At 37.3% G+C, this 26,850-nt stretch overlaps 2 protein-coding genes across 2 annotated transcripts in view; both read right to left on the reverse strand.

Moving 5' to 3' along the window:
• Positions 1 to 162: 162 nt before the first annotated feature.
• LOC134846140 (exosome complex component RRP42-like) lies at positions 163 to 2,085 on the reverse strand. The gene is made up of 3 exons (XM_063863368.1): positions 1,698 to 2,085; positions 833 to 1,105; positions 163 to 629 (listed from the first exon to the last, which is right to left on the reverse strand). The coding sequence occupies exons 1-3, from the start codon at positions 1,926 to 1,928 to the stop codon at positions 231 to 233; spliced, it is 903 nt and encodes a 300-aa protein (XP_063719438.1). The 5' UTR covers positions 1,929 to 2,085; the 3' UTR covers positions 163 to 230.
• Positions 2,086 to 4,670: 2,585 nt separating this feature from the next.
• LOC134847010 (zinc finger protein ubi-d4-like) overlaps positions 4,671 to 26,850 on the reverse strand; it is a 601,556-nt gene continuing 579,376 nt past the window's right edge. Inside the window, exons 2-10 of the mRNA XM_063864493.1 lie at positions 14,713 to 15,008; positions 9,311 to 9,602; positions 8,661 to 8,774; positions 8,343 to 8,592; positions 7,886 to 8,077; positions 5,873 to 6,232; positions 5,531 to 5,643; positions 5,279 to 5,360; positions 4,671 to 5,104 (exon numbers count right to left, since the gene is read on the reverse strand). Coding sequence (XP_063720563.1) covers positions 4,818 to 5,104; positions 5,279 to 5,360; positions 5,531 to 5,643; positions 5,873 to 6,232; positions 7,886 to 8,077; positions 8,343 to 8,592; positions 8,661 to 8,774; positions 9,311 to 9,602; positions 14,713 to 14,963 — 1,941 coding nt within the window. The 5' untranslated portion in view covers positions 14,964 to 15,008 and the 3' untranslated portion in view covers positions 4,671 to 4,817. The remainder of the gene's footprint in view (positions 5,105 to 5,278; positions 5,361 to 5,530; positions 5,644 to 5,872; positions 6,233 to 7,885; positions 8,078 to 8,342; positions 8,593 to 8,660; positions 8,775 to 9,310; positions 9,603 to 14,712; positions 15,009 to 26,850) is intronic.

Raw genomic sequence — 26,850 nt, forward strand, 5'->3', positions numbered from 1 at the left:
ATTTAAATTTTAGGTCCAAGACCTAGGAACCTCATCAGAAAAAACTTAACTCAGACCTCGACAAATCAGAAAAAAACTTCATGATACTGAAGAAATAAATCGAATTTTTGAATACTAAGTACTGAATAACATTTCGTCCTTTTAAAACACGTGAGGGTTAAAAAGTGTATTCATGGAAACTCAAAAAACTACTCAAGCTGAAAAGGTTCACAACAATGAGTTCAAAGCGATCAAATATCCATCAAAGTAAGCGCCGAGTTCAATGACTGCTGATATGCAATCAGTTGCTGTTTTAATCTATCATGCAGTTCCTTCGCCGTCTTTGTGCCGAGATCCATCATGGTCGCAAAAGATGAAAAGGACAGACTGTGGGTTCCATACTTCCTGCAACCGGACACTCTGCCTTTGGTGTCAACTCCCATTACAATTTGAGATGTAGAACACGCTTCCTCTTCTATCGTGGCATCCACCACGTGTGCTGATTGGGAGGAGGAGGATCCTATTTTGGAGACAGTGACCAAGAGAGGACATAATTCGAAGTTGAACCACTCAGTTTGGTCCATACATTCATTCATGTCACTCATCACGTGAATTTCTTCACTTTCACTATCGTACTCCACTGATGGGATCTAATATTCAAAATTGGCAATCAATTCTTGTTAAATGGACTTTCGAATACATTAAACAATGAAAAAATGTTAATAATTAAATCTGCATATTTTTCGAAAATTCAAAGAGGACACCAAACGTTCTTTGAGGGGAAGTCTTCTTCTGAATCTATTTTTTGAAATATGTTATGTATTCCTGAAATCCGAAATTTTACAGAACACACCTGTGTGTCAAACAGTGCCGCTTTTACTGCAAGTGAAATGATGTCATACAGAGATCCGGCCGAACATTCTAGAATAACGATATCAATGTTCAACAGCCAGCAGTGTTTTCCAGCCACTATACACAATTTGCTGAGGTTTGACACAGCAGTAGCCCCTTGACAGTAGACACTGTTCAGCACATTGTAGATGTCTGTTCCCAGTTCCTTCCCCTCCCGCCCTTCGAAACGGGGACTGGCCAAGGCGGAACAGTCCACGAAGAAATCTATCCTGCCCTGCAGAATACAAACATGCGATGATTAAACTAAACAGTATCGAGAAAATACATAGTGATTATCAGTGCAATTTGAATTGTTTGTTATCATAAACTTACCAATTCTAAATCTTATCTATTCTCTGAGATAAGACTTTTTTGTCATAAAAGCTGAATTTAATGCTACGGCCACTTCACGAAGTGAGGAAAAGGAACAATGAGGCACTTTTTTTCCGATTTCTCCAAGCCCTAGGAAAGCTCGTAGGGTTCAAGTAAGGTTATTTTGAACCTCTTTCAGCCGTGATTTTGACTCGGTTGTCAAAAAAAATTTGAAAAAGTTGTCGAGAAAGATCGGTCCGATATTTGAGACCGGACTTTGGTGACATCCAATCTAATTCTACTCCAATTTTTACGTTTCTCAGTCATAATTACTTCTCAATTTGCAATAATTTTTTACCTACACTAAAAGCCTTTTATAAAAAAAGTTTTTGAAGTATCGCTGTTATCTGAACATTAGTATAGCAGAGCTACTAGAATAGCAACCGGCTATCTTGGTTCTAACTTAACTCTTACATGAGCCTTAAAAAGAGTACAAATGCTCTTTGAAAGCATACCTGATCAGGTGTCTTGATATCTGGACTGTCCAACTCGACCTTCACTCCAACCAATACATCTGTATTGCCTTCCACTTTGACTCTGGCTGACCCATTGGAAGAAGACACCACTCCTGTCTCCACTGAGAACTCCCTGTAGTCAGTGTTAGTTCGTCCATCGTTGCGACAGTCTTGCTCCACTCCATGTACAATGAATAATTTCTCCGCCTCCGATAGAATCACATTTGCCATCACGTCGAATCACTTTCGAGGCTATATTGTCAATTCATCTCAAATATTCAGTCATTTAATGAGCCAAATGATTTAGCTTGACTATAAGAAAAATTGGTTTAAAGCCAGAGAATTCAAACATGCAGGATTAAAATTAACTGCTCCAATTAAAAATCAAAAGTTGCACACCAATCTTCAGTGTCTGCCTTGTGGAAAAGGGTCTTAAACACAGAAGCGAAGCGGAGCTTCGCACCACTCGCGTTACAAAGCAAAAATAAACTTTAAGTCGAAAAAAAAAGAAAATTGTTCAAAAAAAACAAGGAACCAAAATTTTGATAGTCTCGATAAAAGACAACTAGGTGCCCAGCTACGACTAGAGATACGTGTTTGCTATTTTTGACTTTTGATACTGATGCGTGAGAAAATGTGTAATTTCAAAAATTTGACTTAGCTCAAAACCTTAGTTGTTTCTCTACTAAAATAAGTTAAGGGTGAAAGTTTTTGAGATACTCGAATTTTCACAAGGACAACATGTCTATTACAAAAAAATTAGGAGTCGCCGCTTCTGCCGGAAAAATTCTCGCACGCGTTGTGTGTGATTGAACTTTTCATCTCAGATTTGATACGGTACTTTTTAAGAAAATTCAAAAAGTTTCTAAGAAACGGTCGAAAGCTCAATCATTTGGCTTTCCGAAATCGATTTTTTGCAAAAAAAACAGGTCATGGCTGCTAAGGTAGAGAAGATTCTCGGGTTGTTTAATTGAACACTTAACCTGAGAATTGGCAGAGTAGTTTTCAAGTGAAGTCAAAAAGTTTCCAAAAAACGGTCAAAGTTTCAAAACTTTGACTGTTTGAAGGTCATAAATTTTTTCTGAAGAAAATTGGGAGTAGCCTATTATAATGGCAGGCTTTCAACAATCTGTTGTTTCGATTAAACCTACTATACCAGATTTGTCAGGATAATTAACCAGAAAAGTCCAAACAACAGTCATCAAATCAAAATATTGACATTTCCGAGAATCATAGCTTTGTGTATAATTTCGATTGAAACCAAAAACAGATTTGGGAGGGTAGTTCTCGAGAAAACTCAACAATTTAAAAGTGGTCAAAACAACAACTTTTGACTTTCCCAGGGCCATAAATTTTTGGCAAAATTTTGGGCGTAGTTGCGTATGCAAAGGAGCCTTCCACAACCCGTTCTTTGGATTCAACCCTAAACCTCCCTCAGTTATGTGAGGGTAGTTTTCGAGAAAATTCAATAAATCGAACAACACCGGCCAAAAACTTAGGAATTTGACTTTTCCGAGGGTGATAACTTGATTCAGCTTGACTATAAGAAAAATTCATTTAAAAGCCATAAAATTCAAACATTTACAGAATTAAAATTGATTGCTAGAATTAAAATTCAATACTCGCACACAATCTTCACAAGCGAGCGACACTGTAAAAGAATTGTTCATACAAAATATATGCAACCGACATTTGAAAAAGAGTTTTGAACACAAAGGCGAATATTTGGATGCCTCAATAAAAGACAATTAGATGCCCAGCTAAACTGGAAGTAACTGTTTGCGATTTTTTAAATTCGTTAACTGAGAATTTTAAAGGGGTAGTTCCCGAGAAAATTTTAAAAAATGAAAAACAAAATCCGAGGGCCAAGTAGCAAAAAATGTGGGCGGAGCTGCGTCTTCCATTAGCTAGGCAGTCTTTCCATTGATATCATTTTTGAAAATCGGTAGAATACTTTGAGAAAAACTTGAATTTCAGCACAAAGTGAAAAAATTTTCTAAGGCGTCGCAATAAAATTTACAAAATCAATCCCATACATTTTCATAATGGGAACAGAAAAAAATTAAGACGCGAAAAAAAGCCGACAATATTTGAGCAGACACCAGTTGAGCGAACAAAAAAAATTGATTTAATGAGAACTTTCAAAGGTTTCAAGTCCTCCTAAAACTACAATGAACAATACTTGCAACTACCATGATACTTGCTTACAACACCAGAAAAAACCGTGACGTGGCAACTAAGCCGACAAAACTTGAGCAGATAAACGAAAGTCTGACAAAGCAATTTACGAAAGTCCGACAAACTTTCGATCAAAAATCAAGTTCAAAATTTGTAAAAATTTGTTTGCGGGGGAAAAAGCGTAGTTCCCGAGTACAAGACACTTGCTTTCGCAAGTGTAAAGCAGAAACCAAGTCAAGGCAACCTTCAAAGAAAACTCCACCTTCAAACTAGAAGTCGGTCACACTTTTCGTGGCCTTTACGCTTTCGCTATTCGACAGTGGAGTTTGCCCTCATTACAACAAAGGAAATTAATTGAACTTAAAAAGAAATCAAAAGACAAACCGCAAAAAAATCAAATTTCAGCATAAACAAATTTAAAGACATTTTCCTACAAAAACGGGAATAAATCATAACCACCAGTAGAAGTGTCTTCACTAAATTACTTGACACTTAACGGGAACACTTTGAATCCGAATATTAGACTAAACGTTTTAAAATATGATACCTCACTCGAAATCAACTGACGTAACCTTGTTACGATGATTTTGCGCGATGTTTATTTGTACTTCTGGTATTTGTACTCCTGAAGGGACTTTAGTATGCTACAATATCTCAATGCTACGCGCTTTTTTGAGCTGAATGATTTTTTCATAATTAATTACGGGTAAGTGAAAATGACATGAAACTCGCTGTAAAAAGTATGAAACAGTTTAATATTAAATTAACATCCAAAACAAATGAAACATGCTGAAATATTGATAGATATTTATAAATTTGAAAACAATCAAATCAAAATATTATTGAAATAGAACAGTCAAACTACGTAAACAGACAAACAATTTACGAATGTTATTCAAGCTACGTAAACAATTTGCGAATGTTATTTAAGTTGCTAAAATTCTACGGCTGCGAAGAGTACAGATGATGTCCATCAGGGTGCTGAATTTGCATGTGGGTAGGGTTGTACTGAGACGATGGCTGGTAGGGGTGGTGCATTGGCAGCTGATGCGCCATAGGATAGTGAGGGGGAGACCTTCTCGCTTGCAGTGCCTGGGATGGCTCTTGGGGTGGTACCACTGGTGCTTGAGGTGCTGGTATATTGGTAGGCGTAGACGTTACAGTACCCGATGATTGCGTGGTTGAAACTTGGTCTGGGTGCTTCAAGCATAGATGACAACTCCAGCTACCTGAAACATCGTTTAAAATAAGCAAGAGCTATATCATACTTCCCTTTCAGCAATATGCTGGCGATCTTCATCAAAATCTATTTCAGATGAAGTGATGATTTATAAAATATGAAAGACGTTACAAAAGCAGAAAGTAAATATCAGTTATTAAGAGGCGTCGGAATAAAGACTTGCCTTCGGGTGGCTCATCAATTGGTGGGTTGAGACAGTACATGTGGAAGCCCCTATCGCAGTCGTCACAGAAGAGAAGCTGGTCCTAAGAGACAATCTTACCGTTAGTTCAATACAAATTCAGAGTGTGTAAGTTTAGAAGCTTCAACTGAACCATTTCAATCAAATTTTAACGTATTTTGATTGAAATATCTTTGACTATTTTTCAAATTTTCAATAAATATTTCAAAATTGGAATCAGAAAATAGAACGCACGTCGTTTTCTGAGGTTCCGCAGGCGGTGCAAGCCTTGCACTCAATGCACTGCCAGTTGTACTCCTTCACTCTCTTTCTCATCGTCTCACTGAAGGCCAGACAAGTCGGGTGGGCTGCAATGGACCACACATTATACACTATCACAATTGAAAAGGGTTATATGCATTCAATATTCGCACAATAAATGATTTTATAGAGATTTAATGATTGGTATCCCATCTTTAAATCTTCTGCACATGCGATATTGATTGCTTGGAAATGATTTATTACTCAACAATATGTAAAAGACGAAGCTTTTCTTTTTCTGGCAGAAGATACCATAAATAAGCCATCGTGCGCTACCTGTTCTGTGGCAGTCCGAACACGAAATCTGAACTTCAGGCTGACCAGTCTTCAGATTCTGCTCATCAGTGCCCTGACACAAACCACACTTGCCCTCTTCCCCACTCCCTACTACTGCAGCCGACACACCCCCACTCTCCCCTCCGTGTGAAGCAGCATTACCACCACCACCACCACTTCCCCCTTCGCCGCTATTCGGAGGGGGGTTCTGTCTGCTGTTTGCCAAGTACATCAAGTGTGGGTTTGAAGACGGAGTTCCACTCATGTGGTCGTAAGCGTATTCCTGGTTGCTGTCTCCGTGGTTGCCATGCATGGATGAAGGGTAGACCATTGGGGTAGTTTGATTTGAACACTCCGAATCTTAACAACCGATTCTAATCTAACGGCAGCTCAAAATCTATTATTTCAAAAACAACAATTAATTCCATATAAAATGAACACCTGTTTCTAATTTTGAGTTGAATTTTATAATATTAAATTGGCTAATTATTGCCAAAATGATAAACTCAAAATTCAAATGATGAACAACCGATTCAAAAGATTTTGGATTCAAAAGAACTATTTTCGGACCGTAAATTTTTAATGGTATAGACTTCAAAATTTCCCAGAAAATCAAATAGGATGAAACTCATCATTATCAATTATCGCTTCTATTACACAGAGGCTAAGCAGAGTTGCGATAGAAGACAAACATAAAAAACATAAGAAAAAAATTTAAAAAGTTTTAAAAAAAACAAGATTTAAATTTAAACGTTCATAAGTCATGTAGAAGTTCATTTTATGCAAAGATGCGAGCCATTTGAATATTAAATTAGCAACAGAAGACAACAAAGCCGATAATCTTTGAGCAGACAAAATTGAGCTGAACAAAAAAGATTTTATAAAAATTTTTAACTCCCCCCTTAAAGTACATTTAACATTTAACAACATTTGCACTTCAATTTTCAATGAAAATTGCTAACACGACAAGAAAATTTCCTGATAAGAAAACTAAGTCGACAATCTTTGGGCACACACAATATGAGCCGGAAAATTTTTTTTTTTCAATTCCACCCTGAAACTACATTGAACAACTTTTGGATTTGCAACTACAATGAAGATGCTTCAGCGCAAGCAAATTTTTTGATGTGACAACTAAGCCGACAAAACTTGAGCTTAACAAACGAAAACTTCAACTTTTACTGGGAAAAAGTTGTCAGAAAAAAATTTGAAAGGAAATTGTAATAAAATTTTGAGCGATAAAATTGTTTGAATTTTCAACTTGTATTCTTCAACCGACCTAATATGTTCAAATTTTAAAAAAATCTCGTTTTTGCCGTTTAGCTGATGCAAATAGTTTCACTAAATCGACAAAACAGAAACCGAAATAAATTAGACCTAATAAAATTTTATAAACTACAAATTTAGAAACTTATACTACAACTAAACTTATATTAAACTTAAATTAAACTTATATAAACTAACTTATATTAAACTTATAAACTACAAATTTATAAACAGGAATTAATCAAAGACACCTGAGACTAAAATGAAAACTGCTTTCAGCGCAAAAAAAATCCGCGTGTGGCAAGTAAGCCGACAAATCATTAAACGACAAACAAAAGTTATTAAACTATTCAAACTTTCCAAGACTATTCAAACTTTCCAAGAAAAAAAATCAATTTCATACACTGAAAAAACAAGGTCCGACCGGGACTCAGACTCCAGACCATAGGGTGCAAAGCCAACTGCATTAACTTTATGTGGAAATGGGCCTGGAAGTTTCTAAGGTTCAATAATAAAGCAACATCAATTTTTTCCAAATGTGTAAGAAAAGTTGTTTACGGGAAAAAAAGTCCAGCTCTCGATTACAATACACTTGCTTTCCGCAAGTGTTATCATAACAATTGAGTTTTACGCAAATCTTCAAGATTCGAGTTCATTGCAAATTATTCTGCACTCCAATAATCTGATCTCCGAAAACACGAATGACAAATTTCTGTAAGCATTAATAAGTTTAAAAATCAAGTTCACCTGGTTCGGACGCGAGAGAGTTTGTGTTGAGCATCAGCTCTGCCGAGATGGTTGAGTGGTGTTCCCTCACACCACCAGACAGGGAGAGAGGAGAGGCCGCATGGTAGGGAGAGGAAGTTGAGGAATTAATGGGGTGAGCTGACTTCTTGTGGTTGGACAGGGAGCCTTTTGATTTGTATTTCTTTTCACATTCTACCACAAAACAGAAACGCAAACATTAATGATTCAAGGATAGATTGCGCCAAGAGATCAAAATCATTATTAGGATCTTTAACCTGTTATTTCATAATGTATATTTCAAATGTCCTTCTAAAAACTCATAACTTTTGAGAAAGCCTTAAAACAACAAAATGCAGTAGACTAACGCCCCAACCGTATTGATTTTAAATCAGGTGAAGGCTCAGAAATTGAAATCTACACGTTTTCGAAAGTCAATTTATCAGAAAAAGCGTCTTACGGTCACATGGATAGAACTTCTCCTCGTCTGGCGTGTCTCTTCCTCCAGGGTATGGATTGTATTGATAGTGAGAATGGGAGTAGGTTGCTCCCTGGTGCTGCTGCTGAGGATGGTGATGGTACATTGCACTGTTGAGATGAGAAGCGGACGCACTGTAGGGAGTGTAGGAGCCAGATAGATGTGAACCAACTCCACTTGACATGCCGCCTCTTTTCCTGCCACGCCCACCTCCACGGCCAACTCCCAAACCCTGAATTGAAACAATGCTTTTAGTTTGCACATTCCGCAAAAACACTTGTGTGGACCATGACAACATACCCTTTTGGCATATTTGCGCTTCTTGGGCTCAAAGTCTGCGTCGTCCTTGTCGGGTCCCGACTCAGTGCCCAGCTCCACATCCGACTCCTCGACAAACTCCTCGTAGTCGACATACTGAAATGCAATAGTCTGAATTTCACAAAGTCGTGTCACATGTTTCAGTATTACTTAGAGTCGCTTTTCAAGATAGAAAATTCTAATTAACTTTGCTCAGTAAAACAAATTTCACAGCCAAGCAAAATAATAAACCATGAGATGACCAGAACTAACTTTTTGCAGCTATGACAAAATTTAACCCTGAAAATCATTGAAAACATGAGTCGAGTAAAAAATGCTGCAACAATTGCTAGTTTATTTCGGAAAAATTCAAAAAACTCACAAAAAAAAACACTTTGCATATTAATCAACGAAAACAATGTATTTTTGCCGAAACTTCAAGCTATTTAAATTTTACAGATGGTTGATACTATGGCAATAGTTTGTTCGACTTCCTTAACCATTTTTTCTCTATAAACATTCTTTTCAGCATAAGATGAAATTTTGTGGTTTCTGCGATTCGCAAAGGATCTAAAAAAGCTAATCAGCCTGCCTAGAAAATGATTCATTGTCGTCGTGGCTACTCATGCTTTGAAACAACTTAAGTAACTTACGTTGAGAGGGTGTCCCACACTGGTCTTGCTGGTGTCGTGCAGCGAAATTGAATTGGAATTTGATTCATACATGGAGAAGTTCATAGAATCCTCATACATGATCCCCATTTCACTGGAATGCCCATTTCCTTCAGCATTAATCACACTAGCCGCACTGATATTTTCATCTACATTATCTCCTGACTTCATGCTCACATTCGCCGGACGGTTCAAAGCGGTACCTTTTCTCTTGGCTAGTTTCCAGTTTCTATCGGGGTAGCGATACACTTGATCTTCTGTCAACCCAGGCAACCTAAAATTTAATTCAAAATTTTCACTTTCATTGAGATGAGCCAGAGAAAATCATCATTTGTTGAGAACCAGTGGCGGAACACAACAGCCAGTATTGAACTAGCATGAAAAGCTACCGAGCGGTAACTATGCAGACAAAACCGGCATAAAAGGAAAGCCGGAAATTAGGACGAAAGTTACTCTGAACAAGTCCAAACAAACTAAGACAAAAGAATAATCCAAAAGAAAAACTCTGGCGAAAAAACTGTCGTCTATTTCATTTTTCCCGCTATCATAAAGTTCTGGTAGCCTGCTAACAGTTGAATTGCAAATGAAAAAAAAAACGCAAACTAGGACGAGTAGAAACAAATAGCGAAAACAAACCAAATGCAACGTAATTTAAATTTGAAAAAATCTGAAAATTACGCTCAAAATATGAATTAAAAAGATTTAAAAGAATTTGGTTAAATGATAGCACTTAAGGCATCCTAAAACTGAGTGTCTGGCTTAGAGAATTTATCGTTTTACAAAAATAAATAGGCTAGAAAGCACTTTAAGCAAAACAAAAATCAATTGACGAAAAATTGATCAATAATTATACCAAGAAAATAAACCCATGACTTCAATTAGCTTCGCCAAAAAGAACATGATAAGAACAGCAGGCAGCTCAAAAAAATCGAGAGAATATCCTCGCAGAATTTTATTGAAAAGAGAAAACATAACTCGAAAAAAAATGCCCAAAAAAGCAAATTCGAACAAGCCGTAGCAAAATTGAATTAATATCAAAAAACGACTGGAAAAAACTTTTAAAAAAACATTAATCAGATAAGCCGCTAGAATTAAAGCCGACACTTCAAAAGCTGGAAAAACAGCCGAAACTTTTTCAGTAGAAAGATTTGCATCAACCGGCTACAGTGCAAGCACTATACAAGCAAAACAAGTACTCAGCATATTTGTGAAATTACCATTTCAAACTTCTTTTTAAACATTTACCATTCTGTGAACGAAGTTATTTATGGGGCAAAAGTCTAGTACCCGGTTACAATACCTTTGCATTCAACTTATTATGATTTCCTATCTTTTTATCAAATGAGATAGTTCGTGACAAAAAAAAATTTTCTGGTCTAATTCAAGCACCGTCCAAAACTAACTCATTTACAAATCAACATTAAGCCAGAATGTATCAATCGCTAGACATATCCCTAGACAAACTGAGCATCATATAAAGATTAAATAGATTAAACTAAGTCAAAAACATGATACAATACAACTATTTTGAAAATAAGCATTTGAAGTTTTTAAAAAAAATTTTAGGCTCTCATGGATTAAGGCTGCATATGAAACAATTATTAAATTTAAGCGCAACACATCAAATACACACGGTTATGCGCAGACTTTAAACAGTTTACAAATAGTTTGAGTAATATAGGTTATGACTATTAGTGCAAGTGCATCTATCAACAGCATTTCGCGAAAACCAAGACGATTTGAGTCGTTAAACTTTGAGGCCATTTCAACTTTTGCCATTTCTATGGGAGCACCCCACTATACGGTTGGGTAACAAACTTGGTTAAACCATAAAGACATCATGCCGCGGAAACTGAGAAAATCTTGAGCAATCAAATTTGGACGCAAGATTTGCGACCATTAAGAGCGCCCCATTATAGGATTTGTAAACTGGATAATTGGCTAAAATTTTCATATAACCAGGGGAAATCTAAAAATCAATCCCTGTTTTGCAGAAAGAATTTTCCACTTTCGTAATTCAAGAGCATAAATTACCTTCCTTATAGCAAATGAATTCAAAATGAATATGAAAAAAAACATGTCAAACCAAAAAAAAATCAAATTTGGCGTAAAAAACTTAATAATTTCCTGTAAAAAATACCTATTTAAGTGCTTTCACTTCGTTTATTGTCAGCTAAGCAACACAATAAGATGAACGGGACTTTTAGAGAGTGCTTTTCCTTTGCCTCAAATAACTTGTAAAAAGTTCAGAACTGACAAAAAAAGTACCCACGAATGAAATGGGAGTTACTCAAAAATCCGCTATGTCAAACCATGGTTTCCCGAGAAAAAAAATCTATTACAATTAAAGTAACATAATTGCAAAACAATCAATGACTGAAAACAAATGCGATCATATCAATTTCGCAAATGATAATTAAAAAATTAGCGCCCCGGAAAGCTGTGAAAAACGTTCTACTTTTTGTTTTAACCACTCATGTTCTTACACAAGCTTCTAGTTGTTCTTTCATAATCATCAAAAGTAAATGAATAATTCAAAAATGTTCCCAATGATGAACACGAATGGTGAACACGGATGTAAATATACATATCATGTATCGTCAAGATTTATTTTGAAACAAAGACATCTATAACTCTCGTTGAAGTCACGAAAACGCATTGGCCTAACAATTCCTTCATGCAGTAATAAGATTAGCTTGACTGCAATGAAACTTGTACATCCGTGCACCAAAACACCATACTGGACCAGGGATCTGATGTTCGATTCCTCATATTTTGGCACAAAAATTCGGAACTTGGCTATTATTGCAATGCTTACGCATTTTAAATATATAAACACAGAGCAAAAAATGTAGTGAGGTCTGTATTTAGACAGCCGCGTATTCATACTCGTCAGTAAGCAGACAAATGCCATATTAACCAATCAAAATCGAGATTAGAGCAAATTTACGAAATAAATAATTATTAATTATTCATTTCTTCCTTGCCTCAATTCTGATTGGTTAATACAGTATTTGTCTTTTTACTGACGAGCCTGAAAACGCGGTTGTCTGAATACTGCTACGTAACCCAAAAAATATGACCGATAACTCTACTGGGAAAAACTGAATGAGTAAAACTTTGAGTAAAAAAAAAAACTTTTTAAGTGACGCACGCCAATTATATGTTTACATAATTGCTAAGTGACGCAAGCCAATTATGATGCATTAGCAGCCCCGGCCAATTTGAAAAAAAAGAAATTTACCAACTAACAGGCCTCAATTCATAGAGCGGACGCATTTTAACTAGGATACAAAAAAAGTTCATTAGAAACATCCTACCCTGCCCAGGTTCGATCCCTCTAATTTTTTGCGGGTCTCCTTCCCTACCTCTACGCTACAGATCCATGATGCCTTGAAGCTAAAGTGCTATTTGTAAAACATTAGTCTGTGTTAATATCCTGAGCATTGGCTGTAATTTAGCTGGTTATTGATCAAAATGAACACTTTCAAAATGAACACATTTTGTCGCAAAAATATTTGCAAATTAGTTTGGAAAAAAGAGTTGATACTATCACACAAGCTTTGCTTGTGTAATTACTCTGATAGATGACAAAGCAGTTCTTTTGGTACAAAGCAGTTCTTTTTGTTTAATTTAATTGAAAGCTTGTCTTCACGTTCAAAGATAACTCACTTGCAAAGAGCCCCAGACAAAACTTATGATTTCTAAAAACTTGAATTCGAGAAAAAGTTTCCTAAAACTTACTAATCGATTTGCCAATTTTTGTAGTTACCTCTGCGATGGTTTTTATTTCTACTGGACTTTATTCAGTAATCAAATTGTTTCCTATAAATGAATTGAAAACTTTCAAGACATTTGTAATTTCTTTTGAACATAACTCCTTCAAAAGCCTTGTGTATCGATTGAAGCAAGGCTATAAGTCAACGAGTACTCATTTATAACTTTGTCCCGAACCGTCTTTATGACTTGGTAGAACATTTACTTCAAGATTTCAATAGGGAAAAGAGCATTGCAAATTTTGTGATCTGGGGAGCGTGACTTCAAAATGCAGCGTGAATTCAAAATTATGTTGCTGATTTCATCTATGACAGTTAATTCAATTTCGATAATTAAAAATAAAGGACAGAATTCAATTTCAGTGGCTGGTTCAGAAAAGCAACAAATATTCAGGTATACTCCGTTCTATCTCCAAAAAATTAGCTCGAGTTTAAGTGAGCCTTTTAATGTTTCCAAGAAAAATGTTAATTTTATCTGAAATCAGTTATGCTGTTTTCTCTAACACACTATTCTAACACACCCTCTAGTGCTAATATATACTAGAGGGCAGTCAATTTTGTAATTCTATTTGGTCTTTTTTTGCTCATTATGTCGCTGATAGCATTGTTTTTACTTTTTGAAACAAATTCAAAAATGGAATTAATTTGTCTTGATTGACCCGTACAGCTTAAAAATTAAATCATATAGCAAATTCACTGACAAAAACACACTGACTCTGCTGAAAAAATCTTAAATTTGATTTTCTATAAAAAAAATAGATGCCCTTTGAATTTCCACAACAACTTATGAACGGTTTTTGCGCGCCATTTCCACGTTTATATTTGGGGAGTGCTATTTACGTCACTTTCAGCAGATGAATTTCAATTGAACTGAAAAATACATATATATAAGTGCATTCACAAATTCATCAATATGTATGAATGCACATCTGTAGTTATTAGATCAGTTTGAAACTTTTTCCTGAAAAACAAAAAAAGGCAAGACCTATATAAGAGTGTTCACTACGTTCATTCCACTTAATCAAGCATGAAGGTTACCTCGACGCTGAACGGACAAATTAATCCCACCTTAAAAAACTAGTGAAGCAAGTTGAGCAAGTGATTCAGATTTTGATGACTAACAGGTTGACCTAAGAAAAGCCTATTTTCCGATATGATAACGATGAGAAAAAAAAACAAAATTCAACCGACAAAAAATCAAATTTGCGGAAAAAATTTCGGAAAAAAATCAAACCAAATTACATATCTGACATTAATACGCATTCGCTAATTTACTGTCAAATACGCCTTGAGGTAGTTGTTTAAGGTTTATTTGGTCAAACTAACTGTGCCATAAATGCATGGCGCAGTCAGCATGTTCATCTACAAAACACATATGGCACTAAACAGACTTTCAAAGCCATACGAAATTCTTGATAGAAACTTCCTCCTGAACCTTTACCAAAACTCATTATAATCAGGTCGGCAGGGTGAATACTCTCAAAAGCGAATATGTTGAACGAAGACCTTCAACATTTCGAGCAAGACCTTCAACATTTCGAGCAAATTAGTTATATCGTACAAATACTTCCATATATTGACTTCAACAATATACCTGCCAATAATTACCTGTCTTTTTTAGTAACCCATAGAGATCTTCTTGGCTCATGTGCTATACCAGTTTGACTATCTAGGTAGGGATAACTTCTTTCTTTAGCATCTGCCATGAGGCGAACATTGAAAGCAGCACAACTCTCTATGGCTTCCCGATATTGCTCATCAGTGACGCCCGCCTTGTTTCTTGGCGCCACTGCAGCATGTGAACTGGACAGCGAGGAGAGAAAAGAATAAGGATGTCTGCTTGCGCTGGACAGACTCATTTTGATCAGATGGTAGAGCAAAAATCATACGCTTTAACCAATTTGTCTGAAAACAGTCCATACATTTTAAGAAAGGTAGTTCACAATACGGGGGAAATGGCAAAAGTAAAACACAGTTCAGATTCTGAGCATCTTAGTCAACCGTAGATGCACTGATACTGAATTCAATACACTGAATTGAATGCACTAATTCTGTTCTGAATTATTTCGAAAATCCATAACAAAATGGTTTAAAAAATGGGTTTAAAAAACATTAATTGCATTTCGAAATTAATTCGGGACAGCAATTGTATGACATCAATCATAAACAGTTATCAGAGAAATTGTCTGAAAATTTGAACACAGAGGCGAAGCAGAGCTTCGCACCACTTGCGATACAATACAAACACAAAAACTGAGTCGAAAAACATGAAAAAAAATTGAAAAACTAGATCTACAAAAATTTAAAATTTCATAAGTCTCGGTAGAATTTCACTTCAGGCAAGATGTCAGACATTTGAATATTAATTAGCAACATAAGAAAACAAAGCCGACGATCTTTGACATAAAAAGAAATAAATTTAAGATAATGAAAAAACTAGGTGAAACAAATTTTTCGAGTGTCTCGATAAAAAACAAATACAGTCCCAGGCTAAAGGAACGTGCTTAATATTGAATGAGTTTGCTATAATGATGCGGCACGAAAAAGTGATTTCAAAAATTGGACTTTGCCTAAACCACTAGTTGTTCCTCTACTAAAAAAAGTGAGACGAGTAAGAAATTTTAAGATAATCTCTTTTCCAAAGGAATATTTCTCTTCGAAAAAATTAAGGAATCGCAGCTTCTGCCTGCGGTAACAATTATCGCCAACCGTTCTTTCAATGGAACTTTTCATCTGATTTGATTGCGTAAAAATTACGAAAATTCAAGCTTCTAAAAAAACGTTCAAAACTTCCCAAAATCTTTAGTTTTTCAGCAAAAAGCAGGTTATGGCTGCTTGAACAGAGAAGATTTCCAAAACCGGGTTTCTCGATTGAACACAACCTCAGTATTGGCCAGGTAGTTTTCTCGTAATATCAATTAATTTCCAAAAAAACAACTGACAGAATTTCAAAACGTTGACTTATTTGAGGGCAATAACTTTTTTTGAATAAATCGGGCATATCCAAATGGAAAGGTGGCCTTCAACAACCATTCATTCGAATAAACCTATAATATCAGATTTGGCAGGATATTTAGCGAGAAAAGTCAAAAAACTGTCAACAAATGAAAAATTTGATAATTCCGAGAATCATAGCTTTTAAGGTAAAGAAATTTGCAGAAACGGCCTTGCAGAAACGTTATTTAGGATGACTTCACGTAATCTGTAAATTTTATTGAATCCATAATCTCAAATTGGGAGAGTAGTTCTTGAGAAAAATCAAAAATTTACAACAAAAGGTCACAAAATCAAATTTTGTACTTTACCGAGAAGACAAATTTTTGAAGTCAAAAAATTTGTAGGTAGTTGCATGAACTACTTGAAGCCCAAAATATCAGGTATGGCAGTTAGTTTCCGAGAATTTTATATTTGAGTCCTTGGCATTTCAAAAACTGCTTAATGATTTTTTACATAAGTATTGGTCACTTCAAGCAACTGCCTAAAGATTTTTGCATGAGTCTCAAGCAGCTCATTCAACTGCCTAAAAAGTGTTCAATTGAGTCTTGAGCAGTTCACACAAGAATTTGTTGACTTGAGTCTTGGCAAGTTCAAACAAATGCCGATTGACTCTGGTCATAGCTTTGAACGTTTCAGGGGATTGAAGGAATTACAAATGTGAATCACAAACAATTTCGCACATTTGTGTATTAAAACTTTATACAAAGATCATCGATGTTGATGTTATACAAAATACATCATGATTATTCAGATGTTTCTGAGACATTACATCAATTTTTTCTTTCAGTTAAATTAAATTTAAATTTAAGTTTTCGATTTGTCTCATTTTCCGATTTCGGAACATGTCAGTTTTTTTCGAATTTTTCTATTTTTGTATCAACCGAAAATTCGTTTTTGGAACTACAATTTGAGAGTCAGCTCACTGCTCCTGAACTCATTGCGCGGGTTAATTCGCGGTCTCTCCTTCCAGATGTGAAGTACTTCTAATGACAGTAGTTTGACGTTGATCTTAGTTGGCCCATAACCTTCCATGACATTCCCGCGATCGCCCTCGATTCCACACTGTCTGAGATGTTGCCTAGCAGGTAGGTCCTCTTTTCGATCTACGTCAATTATAGTGGCTAGATGTCAAACCTTTTGGCCAACATAGGCGGAGTTACAACGACAACATGAAATTTTGTACACCACTTTTGATTTTAGTTCACGCGAAAAAAAAGACTGTTAGGATGGTAGGCAGGTTTTCAGCTTTCTGATGTGCCAGTCGGTCATATTTGGAAGTTTGACCTTGGTTTGGAAGTTTGACCTTGATTTGGAAGTTTAACCTTGATTTTGGGGAAAAAAGTAATTTTTGAAAAATTCGAATCGACCATGTCATGCTCAAGTTTCTCGCGACAACTGAAAATCATAAGTTAATTATATCAGAAGAGAAAAATGATAATTGCGGGAAAATTAATAAAAATCAGTCTAGGGTAAAATTGCTGTTCGCAATTTTACTGCAATCAACAACTCGAGTAGAGCTACCTTGTTCCTGATAGAGAGGAACGCGTAGTCTTACGAGAGTATCATCGTTGGGCGAGAGAAAATCTTGATTGAGCAGGCAGAAGAATGAAGCTGCCCAAGACTAAACTTATTGATTTAAAACCACTTGTTACAAAAAATTTCTAGAGTTGCTTTACTTATAGCATTTACCTAATTCTAGAGTCGCGTCACTATGTCTGCATTTTATATGATTACGTCGAGATAAGGCGAGTTTTAGGTTGATCCGTCTGAAATGGATCAAAGGTCCACTGTCTAATAAAAACTAATGGTATACTAGAGCTTCCGACCCTGTTTTTAAAGGCGTTCGCGTGTTTTAGGTATGTAGAGACCTAGCCTTGGGGGCGTTCTTATTTCTAGAGTGGGGGTGTTTTGGTAGTGGCCTTTAAGCAATAACACGATTTGTAGTCTCATGTCTTACGCGAACCGAATTGGCTCCGACTGAATGAGGTAAAAAAGCACAAAAGATGGTGTCCCTGAGCCTTGAGCAAATGGTTATAGGGCCTCTTTTTTCTTAACCTCATATGTGACTAAAGTAGACGACAGTTACATATTGTTTTTATGGCGCTCCTCGGTGTTTTACGACATAAAGACTACAGAATCGAACCCAGTTGACGCAGCTCCGGGCTACATGCCTATTCTAGAGAACCTGTGGTACGGTTAAACTGGAACGTGTCCACCGTTTGGTTGTACCGCGATAGCTTTTAAGAATTTGTGAAAAGTTCTCGGTGCGCTTTCTGATACGAGGCCTAGCTAACCGAGTATGGGCGACCATTGGAGAACAAAAAAACGGGTAAGAGACAAGTAGCGAAACAAAAACCGAAAAAAGAATAGAAATAGGAAAAAACCGTAAAAAACTAAATTATAGTGGCTAGATGTCAAACCTTTTGGCCAACATAGGCGGAGTTACAACGACAACATGAAATTTTGTACACCACTTTTGATTTTAGTTCACGCGAAAAAAAAGACTGTTAGGATGGTAGGCAGGTTTTCAGCTTTCTGATGTGCCAGTCGGTCATATTTGGAAGTTTGACCTTGGTTTGGAAGTTTGACCTTGATTTGGAAGTTTAACCTTGATTTTGGGGAAAAAAGTAATTTTTGAAAAATTCAAATCGACCATGTCATGCTCAAGTTTCTCGCGACAACTGAAAATCATAAGTTAATTATATCAGAAGAGAAAAATGATAATTGCGGGAAAATTAATAAAAATCAGTCTAGGGTAAAATTGCTGTTCGCAATTTTACTGCAATCAACAACTCGAGTAGAGCTACCTTGTTCCTGATAGAGAGGAACGCGTAGTCTTACGAGAGTATCATCGTTGGGCGAGAGAAAATCTTGATTGAGCAGGCAGACGAATGAAGCTGCCCAAGACTAAACTTATTGATTTAAAACCACTTGTTACAAAAAATTTCTAGAGTTGCTTTACTTAGTATTTACCTAATTCTAGCGTCGCGTCACTATGTCTGCATTTTATATGATTACGTCGAGATAAGGCGAGTTTTAGGTTGATCCGTCTGAAATGGATCAAAGGTCCACTAGCTAATAAAAACTAATGGTATACTAGAGCTTCCGACCCTGTTTTTAATGGCGTTCGCGTGTTTTAGTTATGTAGAGACCTAGCCTTGGGGGCGTTCTTACTTCTAGAGTGGGGGTGTTTTGGTAGTGGCCTTTAAGCGTTAACACGATTTGTAGTCTCATGTCTTACGCGAACCGAATTGGCTCCGACTGAATGAGGTAAAAAAGCACAAAAGATGGTGTCCCTGAGCCTTGAGCAAATGGTTATAGGGCCTCTTTTTTCTTAACCTCATATGTGACTAAAGTAGAAGACAGTTACATATTGTTTTTATGGCGCTCCTCGGTGTTTTACGACATAAAGACTACAGAATCGAACCCAGTTGACGCAGCTCCGGGCTACATGCCTATTCTAGAGAACCTGTGGTACGGTTAAACTGGAACGTGTCCACCGTTTGGTTGTACCGCGATAGCTTTTTAAGAACTTGTGAAAAGTTCTCGGTGCGCTTTCTGATACGAGGCCTAGCTAACCGAGTATGGGCGACCATTGGAGAACAAAAAAAAACCGGTAAGAGACAAGTAGCGAAACAAAAACCGAAAAAAGAATAGAAATAGGAAAAAACCGTAAAAAACTAAAAAAAGGACAGTGACTTTGATTTCCAGATTAGGTGGGCAAATATCAGTCTTTCATTGCCTCGGTACTGCACCAACATCATAAATGGCGTGTCTGTATTATCCATGCCCCCTTGATGTAGGCCCTTGCCAGGGCTCTTCTTGAACTTCCCTTTGATTCTGTTAAGGGTCCTTGAAACAATCTTATCAGTCCAAGATTCCTTTGCGTACGCCAAGGGTCCTTAAAACAATCTTATCAGTCCAAGATTCTGGCCATTGGTTGTCCACCCATTGTTTTCTAATTACCTTCATGGCCTCATCAATTTTATTCCAAGTTAAAGTGCTTCTAAAAATGCGATGATTTGCTCTTTTCTTTTATGTTCTTTTCATAGTGGCGTGGAGCGCATTCAGGGGATCGATGACTATAGTTTTCACGTTTAAACAAAGGACCAATGACTCTGATTGTAGTCTTGCGAAGATCAAACAACTGCACGAAGTTTTTTTGCTTTAGTCGATGTATATTTAATAAACTGTCTAATAGCTTGTACAGACTTGAGAAATACAATTTACTATCCCCAAAACTTAAGCAAAGGATTAAAAGCGGAGTCAAGCAACCATCCAGACGGTTGGTTGTATAATTTAACCTCGAGCTCTCGCAAATTGCTTTTAATTTTGACTAACCTTAGTCATCACATTTTCAAAAACAAATTCTACTACCAATCACCTGACATTTTTCTTGTCAGAACTAGAATATGAATATAAATATTATATTAAGTAAAATTACCCTGAATTGCTTTTTTAGAGGAGAGAAAAGCTTAAGAATTTGAGTAAATGATTTCTGTGAATAATTAATTTTGAAACAATTTTAACAGTATGAGAGGAATACCAAAAAATAGGGCTTGAGAATGAAGTTGTTTTATGGGGAATTGAACTGAAAACAAATTTTTGGGTCTTCTTGAAAACAATGTTAAGAGTTATAAGATGAAAAAAATGAGGAGTTTCTATAATCGAAAGAAACAAAGTGATTCAGAAACCGAAACGCCTGCAAAAACCAGTAATATCAGTGGCTTCAACGCCAAAAATCAAAAGGCAAATTTTTTCAATGAGTGTGGTGAACAGAGTGAGAAATAAAGAATTTAATGGAGGCATAGAGACAAGAAGAGAATATCTTCAGAACAAAAAAGAGAGGCCAGCCACAGGGCCAGATATCAACCTAGAGACGCATGATCAAAGGTTTATTGGGGGTGAACCGAAGGTGAAAGAGTCAACACCCATACCAAACATTGCAGACCAGGAGACAAAAACTTTGGGTTTCTCTTCGAATAGAGATAACAAAGAAACACATAAAGTTATACCGGATACAAAATAAGATGACTCTCGAACAAACAAACTTTTCAGACAGATTTCAGTCAGTAATAACAGCAATTGCGGGTCTAAAGCCAAAAGAAGAAAAAGAGCGTTTACGAGCAAAAAATGCAAGGCGTTCGAGTGGGGCAACGGCTGCGGCAAATGATCGCCTGAACCTAGTTGAGCCAAAAAAAAGCTGGAGGCGATGGCGCACCACCCGACCTGAAAAAAATCCGGGTGGCTATTCTTGACTATTAGGCTAGAGAAAGTAGGATGCACGGTCCAGGAGAAAGCACACCTATTGGTTGTGCATATGTGGAAGGCTTTCAGAGACGTCTAGACTTTACCGAGTACTCTGTGATGACTGTGGGGACATAGCAAACCAATACAACGATAGCTGATTTCTGGAAAAATTAAGACAAGGATTCGCCGCGAAAGAGGAAGTTATATAGTAGACTGGGGTGTTTAATTCCTTTTCGGAGATTAGAATATCTAGAGAGCCTGTTTTTATTAAGTGTTTGCTTGACGCTTTTGTACAGGAAATGTTTAGCTTGTCCATCAACCTAATGCTCGCACTGTTTCTGGTTTTACCAAGAAGACTGTTCGGTATGTTGCGAGCCTTCATGTTCAGCAGACATATTGAAATCTTGAGAATTGATGGATATCTGGACCTCATCCTTCTGACCCTTGGAAACCTGACTGTGTTTTGTCTTCTGCTGAAATATGTGTATCCGTTGTCAATGGGCCGGAGTCACCCAAGCATGGAGAAAGCCAACGAGGGAAAGTCCTTATTTACTGACTTGTGTCTCTGTCTGGTAATGATATCAGATCCCCTCGGACTAATTAGACAATGAGGGGAAGTTTTAACAACTGCGTGATGACATTGCATTCGCGGATTTGCTCATATCAGTTTAGTCAGTATCGTGGACCACCTCATGCTGAATTGGAGTGAGCGAGAATTCTTGAGGTGATAAATGAGTAAGGATGTGTTGTTATCCAAGGTGCTGACTTGATAGAGTTGAACTTCAGTTGTCAGTGGTATTTGAGAATGTGAGGTAGTCGGAAGGTGACGATTGAGGCCCAACCGAAAAACTGGACTCATTTTATTTTGGATTAAACCTTCGGAGACATTTTGTAAACACTATGGCTGATGATCTGAGTGAAACGCGACGCTACTTCTGATTCCATTTAGCTGGGGTGGAAAGAACACAAAATGTGAGCTGTTGGAGCACTTAAATTTTCACTGATTACCGGATTCACAATAGATAAGGTAAAATAGTCGGCTTTACCACTCAAAATTTCAGGAGAAAAGAAGAGCCTACCGTTGGAGAACCATCTCCAGGACGCTCTAAAGGAAGATTGTTCAGAGACGACAGTCAAAAAAGAAATGGGAGAAAAACCAACTGACATTGAGCTGATGGACACTGATTTATTGGAGGTGCCGGAATGGATCACAGCGTGAAAAGGGAAATCTCTAGTCCTGCTATTACTAGGAGGCAATATGAGGACTACGCCTCCCTTAGCCTTTCTGCGGAAGAATCTGGAGCTACCTTTGGGCAGCGAAATAGCTGCCGATGGATGCACTTCTTGAGTGACATCCCCTTGGAGGGCAACACCTTCGAAGGGATTAAATAGGCGTTTGTGAGCACATAAACATCAGAGCAGTGGACTGCATTCTAACTTCATTTTAACATTTGAGTGAAATAAAATTAAACTGCATTAGTTCAAAGAAGATCTAAGGGACATGGTGGTGAAGTAGGGAGAGCCTGTCTTGATATGAGTGAGACTGAGCATCACAGCTCCAGAGGTAGGACAAGCGAAGACACCTCAATCTTGTAAACACAACTCTACTCTGAAGACTAAGGAATACTATTTAAAAAAAAACAAATCGCATTAATTACGGTTATAACTATGTCGGCATCAAAGAGCAGTTCACCTGGAGTCGCCATCGAATGCAGTCCATCTGGAGAAGCTGTATTCCTTTAGAATCGAAAAGAGGTATCTCCAATGTGTTAACCAGATGGAATACCTCAGCATACCGGGACAACTCCACTTGCAGAAAACTAGGAGAGGTGATAAAAGAGTTAGAGGACATGTCAGATCTGGAGGCGGTGACAAAGAATTTAAAAAACCTCAAAGAGTGAATTTGAGCAGCGGTTCTACAAACTTTGACATCTTTTCAGATTGAATCTCAAATCAAAATCATTAATTGGTAGACTTGTTATTGACGATTTTTTAGAAAGAAACCACTCGTTCATCGTGAATAGCCCTGGACACGATGAAGGAACCGAGAATTATTTGAAGCATTTGGACAAAAGCACACCGAGAAGACGGAGAGGCTGTGACAGCTAACAAAATACCGAAAGCAATAGTCCGCTTCTAAGGAGCCAACTGGCTTAAACCTGAAAAAAAAAACGGTTACTAGAGATTTTTGAGGATGAGATGAGGATATGTCAGCAAAATTTTTTGATGGCGAGTCTGCTCTGATGGCAAATCCGTCAGCAAATTCTTTGATGGCGAATCCACTTGTCTGAAAGAAAGCTCAGTTGTCGTTCGCTCTCTGCATGGCTGGTGTGACGCTGGAAGACTTGAAATCACATGACAAAACTAAGCTAGGTAACATTAGATTTTTTTGTACTTAATGGCACATTTCATGTCACCGGATGATGTTGGTTTAAACCTAGCCAGTCTGCTTTGTGAAATCGACAATTTCTGTGATTCCAGATGCTTTGAATTTGGTTGTCATCTGAATGCCACGAAAAACAGCCACGGAAAATCGAGTCTCGAGTATTGCATTAGATGTGTATAAAATTTTGGGAAGTGAAAAGGACGATCAGATGAGTCATTTGAATATCAGGCATAAATAGACACTTCGGAAGCGTTTACAACAACAAAATCGACAGCAGTCAAGACTTGCGACTTCCCCTGATTAAAGCGGAGGATTCCATACTCTGAAACCGTCGAAGAGAAGTTATTATCAGTACGTCTCGGCAGTCATGGGAGCGTCTTACAATCATTTTTTGAGCACAGAGGCTGGCAAGGTTTGTTTTATGTGGAGGAATCGAAAGTAATCTGTGCCCCTCGGTTGGGGAAGAATGTTGAGTTGAGAATAGATGGAGCCAACGTAATCTGAATAAAAACAAACGAATAAAGTGGAAGCTGCTCAGGCCAATTTGAGTGGCAGGATCTCCGCGAAAATGAGATTGACACCTGGAAGATATGGGCGATTTTAATGCAGTCCTCAAACTGATGCAACCCTAACAAACGAATGCAAAAGAAGCATATGAGGGACAAACGAGCGAAAGGAGTAGAGTCAGGCGCTAGACTGAACATGAAGACTAGTGGAGAAGAGCACAAGTGCGATGTAGGGTCTTGTGTCAGGATTTAAACTTTTCAGAGCGAACATCTGAATGCATCTTTTGGGGGCATAACAGAGTTTGTAAAGATTGACGAACAGATCGTAGCAGGTAGCTCTGCTAGCATAACTGTGAAGTTGGCCTTCTTTGTCAGTGGGATTTTCTCGAATATTTGTATTCTAGAGTCACGTGGGTTCTTAGAGTTCACACACCACCTAGTTGCTGCGCTGAGCCACGAATCTTGTCCAGGAGTAATGCAGATAAATCAGAAGCCTATCAAAAGATGTAATATAGCCTTTCATGTGAAAGAACCCCAGTCCTTTCAATAAGCTCGAAACCTCTGGTGGAATCAGTCATGGCGAGCTATTGCAGGAGCAGTCTTTTTCGCACAATGCGGTGCTGGAAGCTTCAAGCAAGAGAATACTGATCTACAAAGCACTTCCAGACATCAAGTGTTCCTGCATATGACGTTGATTTCTCACCATTTGCTGGGTAGCACTGCCCTGGGAATAACAAGAAGCTATATATGAAAATGGGCAATTTTTCTTGAGTTAAGAATAAGAATATTCCCGTGACTTCGTAAGACAAAACCCAAGCAGCATGCACCCAAAGGTTGCTCCAGAAACAGATTCAATTGACTTACTCCATGTAAAAAAGATGGAGTTTAAGACGTTGTTTGAGCCCTGTGAAGAAGAAACATCAAAGTATAAAACTTTTTTTTTTAAATGGTAATCAGAAGGTCAAAAGTATCATAGTAACCGAGGTTACAGTCAGGAGCAGGAATTTCAATACAATATCAATATATTGAGCTCAATATCAATATCTTCCATTCAATATCAATATCAATATCAAATAGGATGAAATTTCAATATCAATATCAATATCTAAAAGCTCAATATCTCAATATTATCACTATTTTAAGATACCAGAGACCAAATTCAATATTGAATTTCGAAATATATAATTAAATTTGTTAATTTCTTAAATAAGAATAAGGCCTTCTTTGATTTATAATCAGTGTTCATGTAATACCTCTTTGAAAGAGGCTCTTTCACATTTCAGAAACTTTTTATCACCATTTGTTTTATGTGTATGTGTTAAAACGTCACGTTTCAAGCAATGATACAAAATCCGTTTTTCTCAATATCTACAAAAAATTCAATATCAATATCAATATCTAGCCTTCAATATCTCAATATTAAAAATTCAATATTGACATCGTCTCAATATTCAATATCTGATCATTCAATATATTGCAATCCCTGGTCAGGAGTCCCTTCATCACGTATTCCAGTCAAAATCCTTGGGTTTTTCTAGATATGGAAGTGATAATGATAAAAGAAGATGACAAGTGTTTAAGTCCTTTCCAATTAAAATCGATACGGGTTACGTTTCTTCAATAAGAACACGCAACTCGACACGAGAAAATATAATATACAAGTGTTACAAATCAAAAATTTCGTCGAAAGTTATTTTGTCATTAATTGTTCCGAGTACGCAAGCGGCGTTTGCAATCTGTATTGCCAGGGAGATTCTTTGTGTGCCATTCTGCCAGATGACACAGCACAACCTTCCGGCGACATAAAAAAGAGTGACTAAAGGCCTTATGAACAAAAAAGTGTTGCGACGGAGGGTCAGAATGTTCTGGAATTTTTATTTTTAAAAATTTCGATTGGAAGAAGAACATTTCTGAGAAATAGAGAAAAGACGGCCATTTTGAATAAAAAGACGAAAAACAGAACCACGATAGAGATTGTGAAGAACAGTCGAGCAAGAAAATTACGAAGCCTCTTATCGTGGCAATAACACACGATAAGAACCTTAGCGACGGATATTTGTGGAGAAGGAGGCTTCAGTGGGGGAAGAAATATACCACGGAACCCTCCCGGGACACGAATTATAAGAGATAAGAGTGTTATCTCAAGAATATTACGGGAGCGGAGGCTTGGTCCCCCAGAGACTGTCTATGTGAAGGGACTGTATAGACTGACTGTATAGCTGCTATAATGTCATAGATCTTAATTAACACCGTGAAGCGGGTAGCTGGAACGCCTTGTGTTACTGAAGAGGAGAAGAAAGAGGTCTTAAGAGCTGACCTAGAACGAAACGTGAGCCTATGTCTTCACAACAGCTTTTGCAGGAACCGGGAGCAGAAGGTGAATGTGGACTTGCTACCTTGTTGCAATCCGAGGCTGCTGGAACAGGAGGGTTGGGGCACGGCCCGCAACTCTCTGGACATGTTAGAGAAAGTCCTGGAAGACAGTGACGCTGAACATCAGGATGGAGAAATGATGGAATGAAGATGACCAAAGAAGAGAAGAGAAGGAGAAAAAACTTGATTGTCTTTGTGTGTAAAAACTTGAACAAATCAACCAAGTTTTGATTA

Source organism: Symsagittifera roscoffensis, chromosome 5 (genome assembly GCF_963678635.1).
Source record: "Symsagittifera roscoffensis chromosome 5, txSymRosc1.1, whole genome shotgun sequence".
Lineage (NCBI taxonomy): Eukaryota > Metazoa > Xenacoelomorpha > Acoela > Convolutidae > Symsagittifera > Symsagittifera roscoffensis.

What these genes read in the sequence shown, in the direction of transcription:
- LOC134846140 (XM_063863368.1), bottom strand. Translation starts at nt 1,928, where the DNA reads ATGGCAAATGTGATTCTATCGGAGGCGGAGAAATTATTCATTGTACAT. An exon ending in ATATCAAGACACCTGATCAG is followed by an intron (nt 1,106 to 1,697) that starts GTATGCTTTCAA and finishes TGTATTCTGCAG; the next exon opens with GGCAGGATAGATTTCTTCGT. An exon ending in CGGCACTGTTTGACACACAG is followed by an intron (nt 630 to 832) that starts GTGTGTTCTGTA and finishes TTTGAATATTAG; the next exon opens with ATCCCATCAGTGGAGTACGA.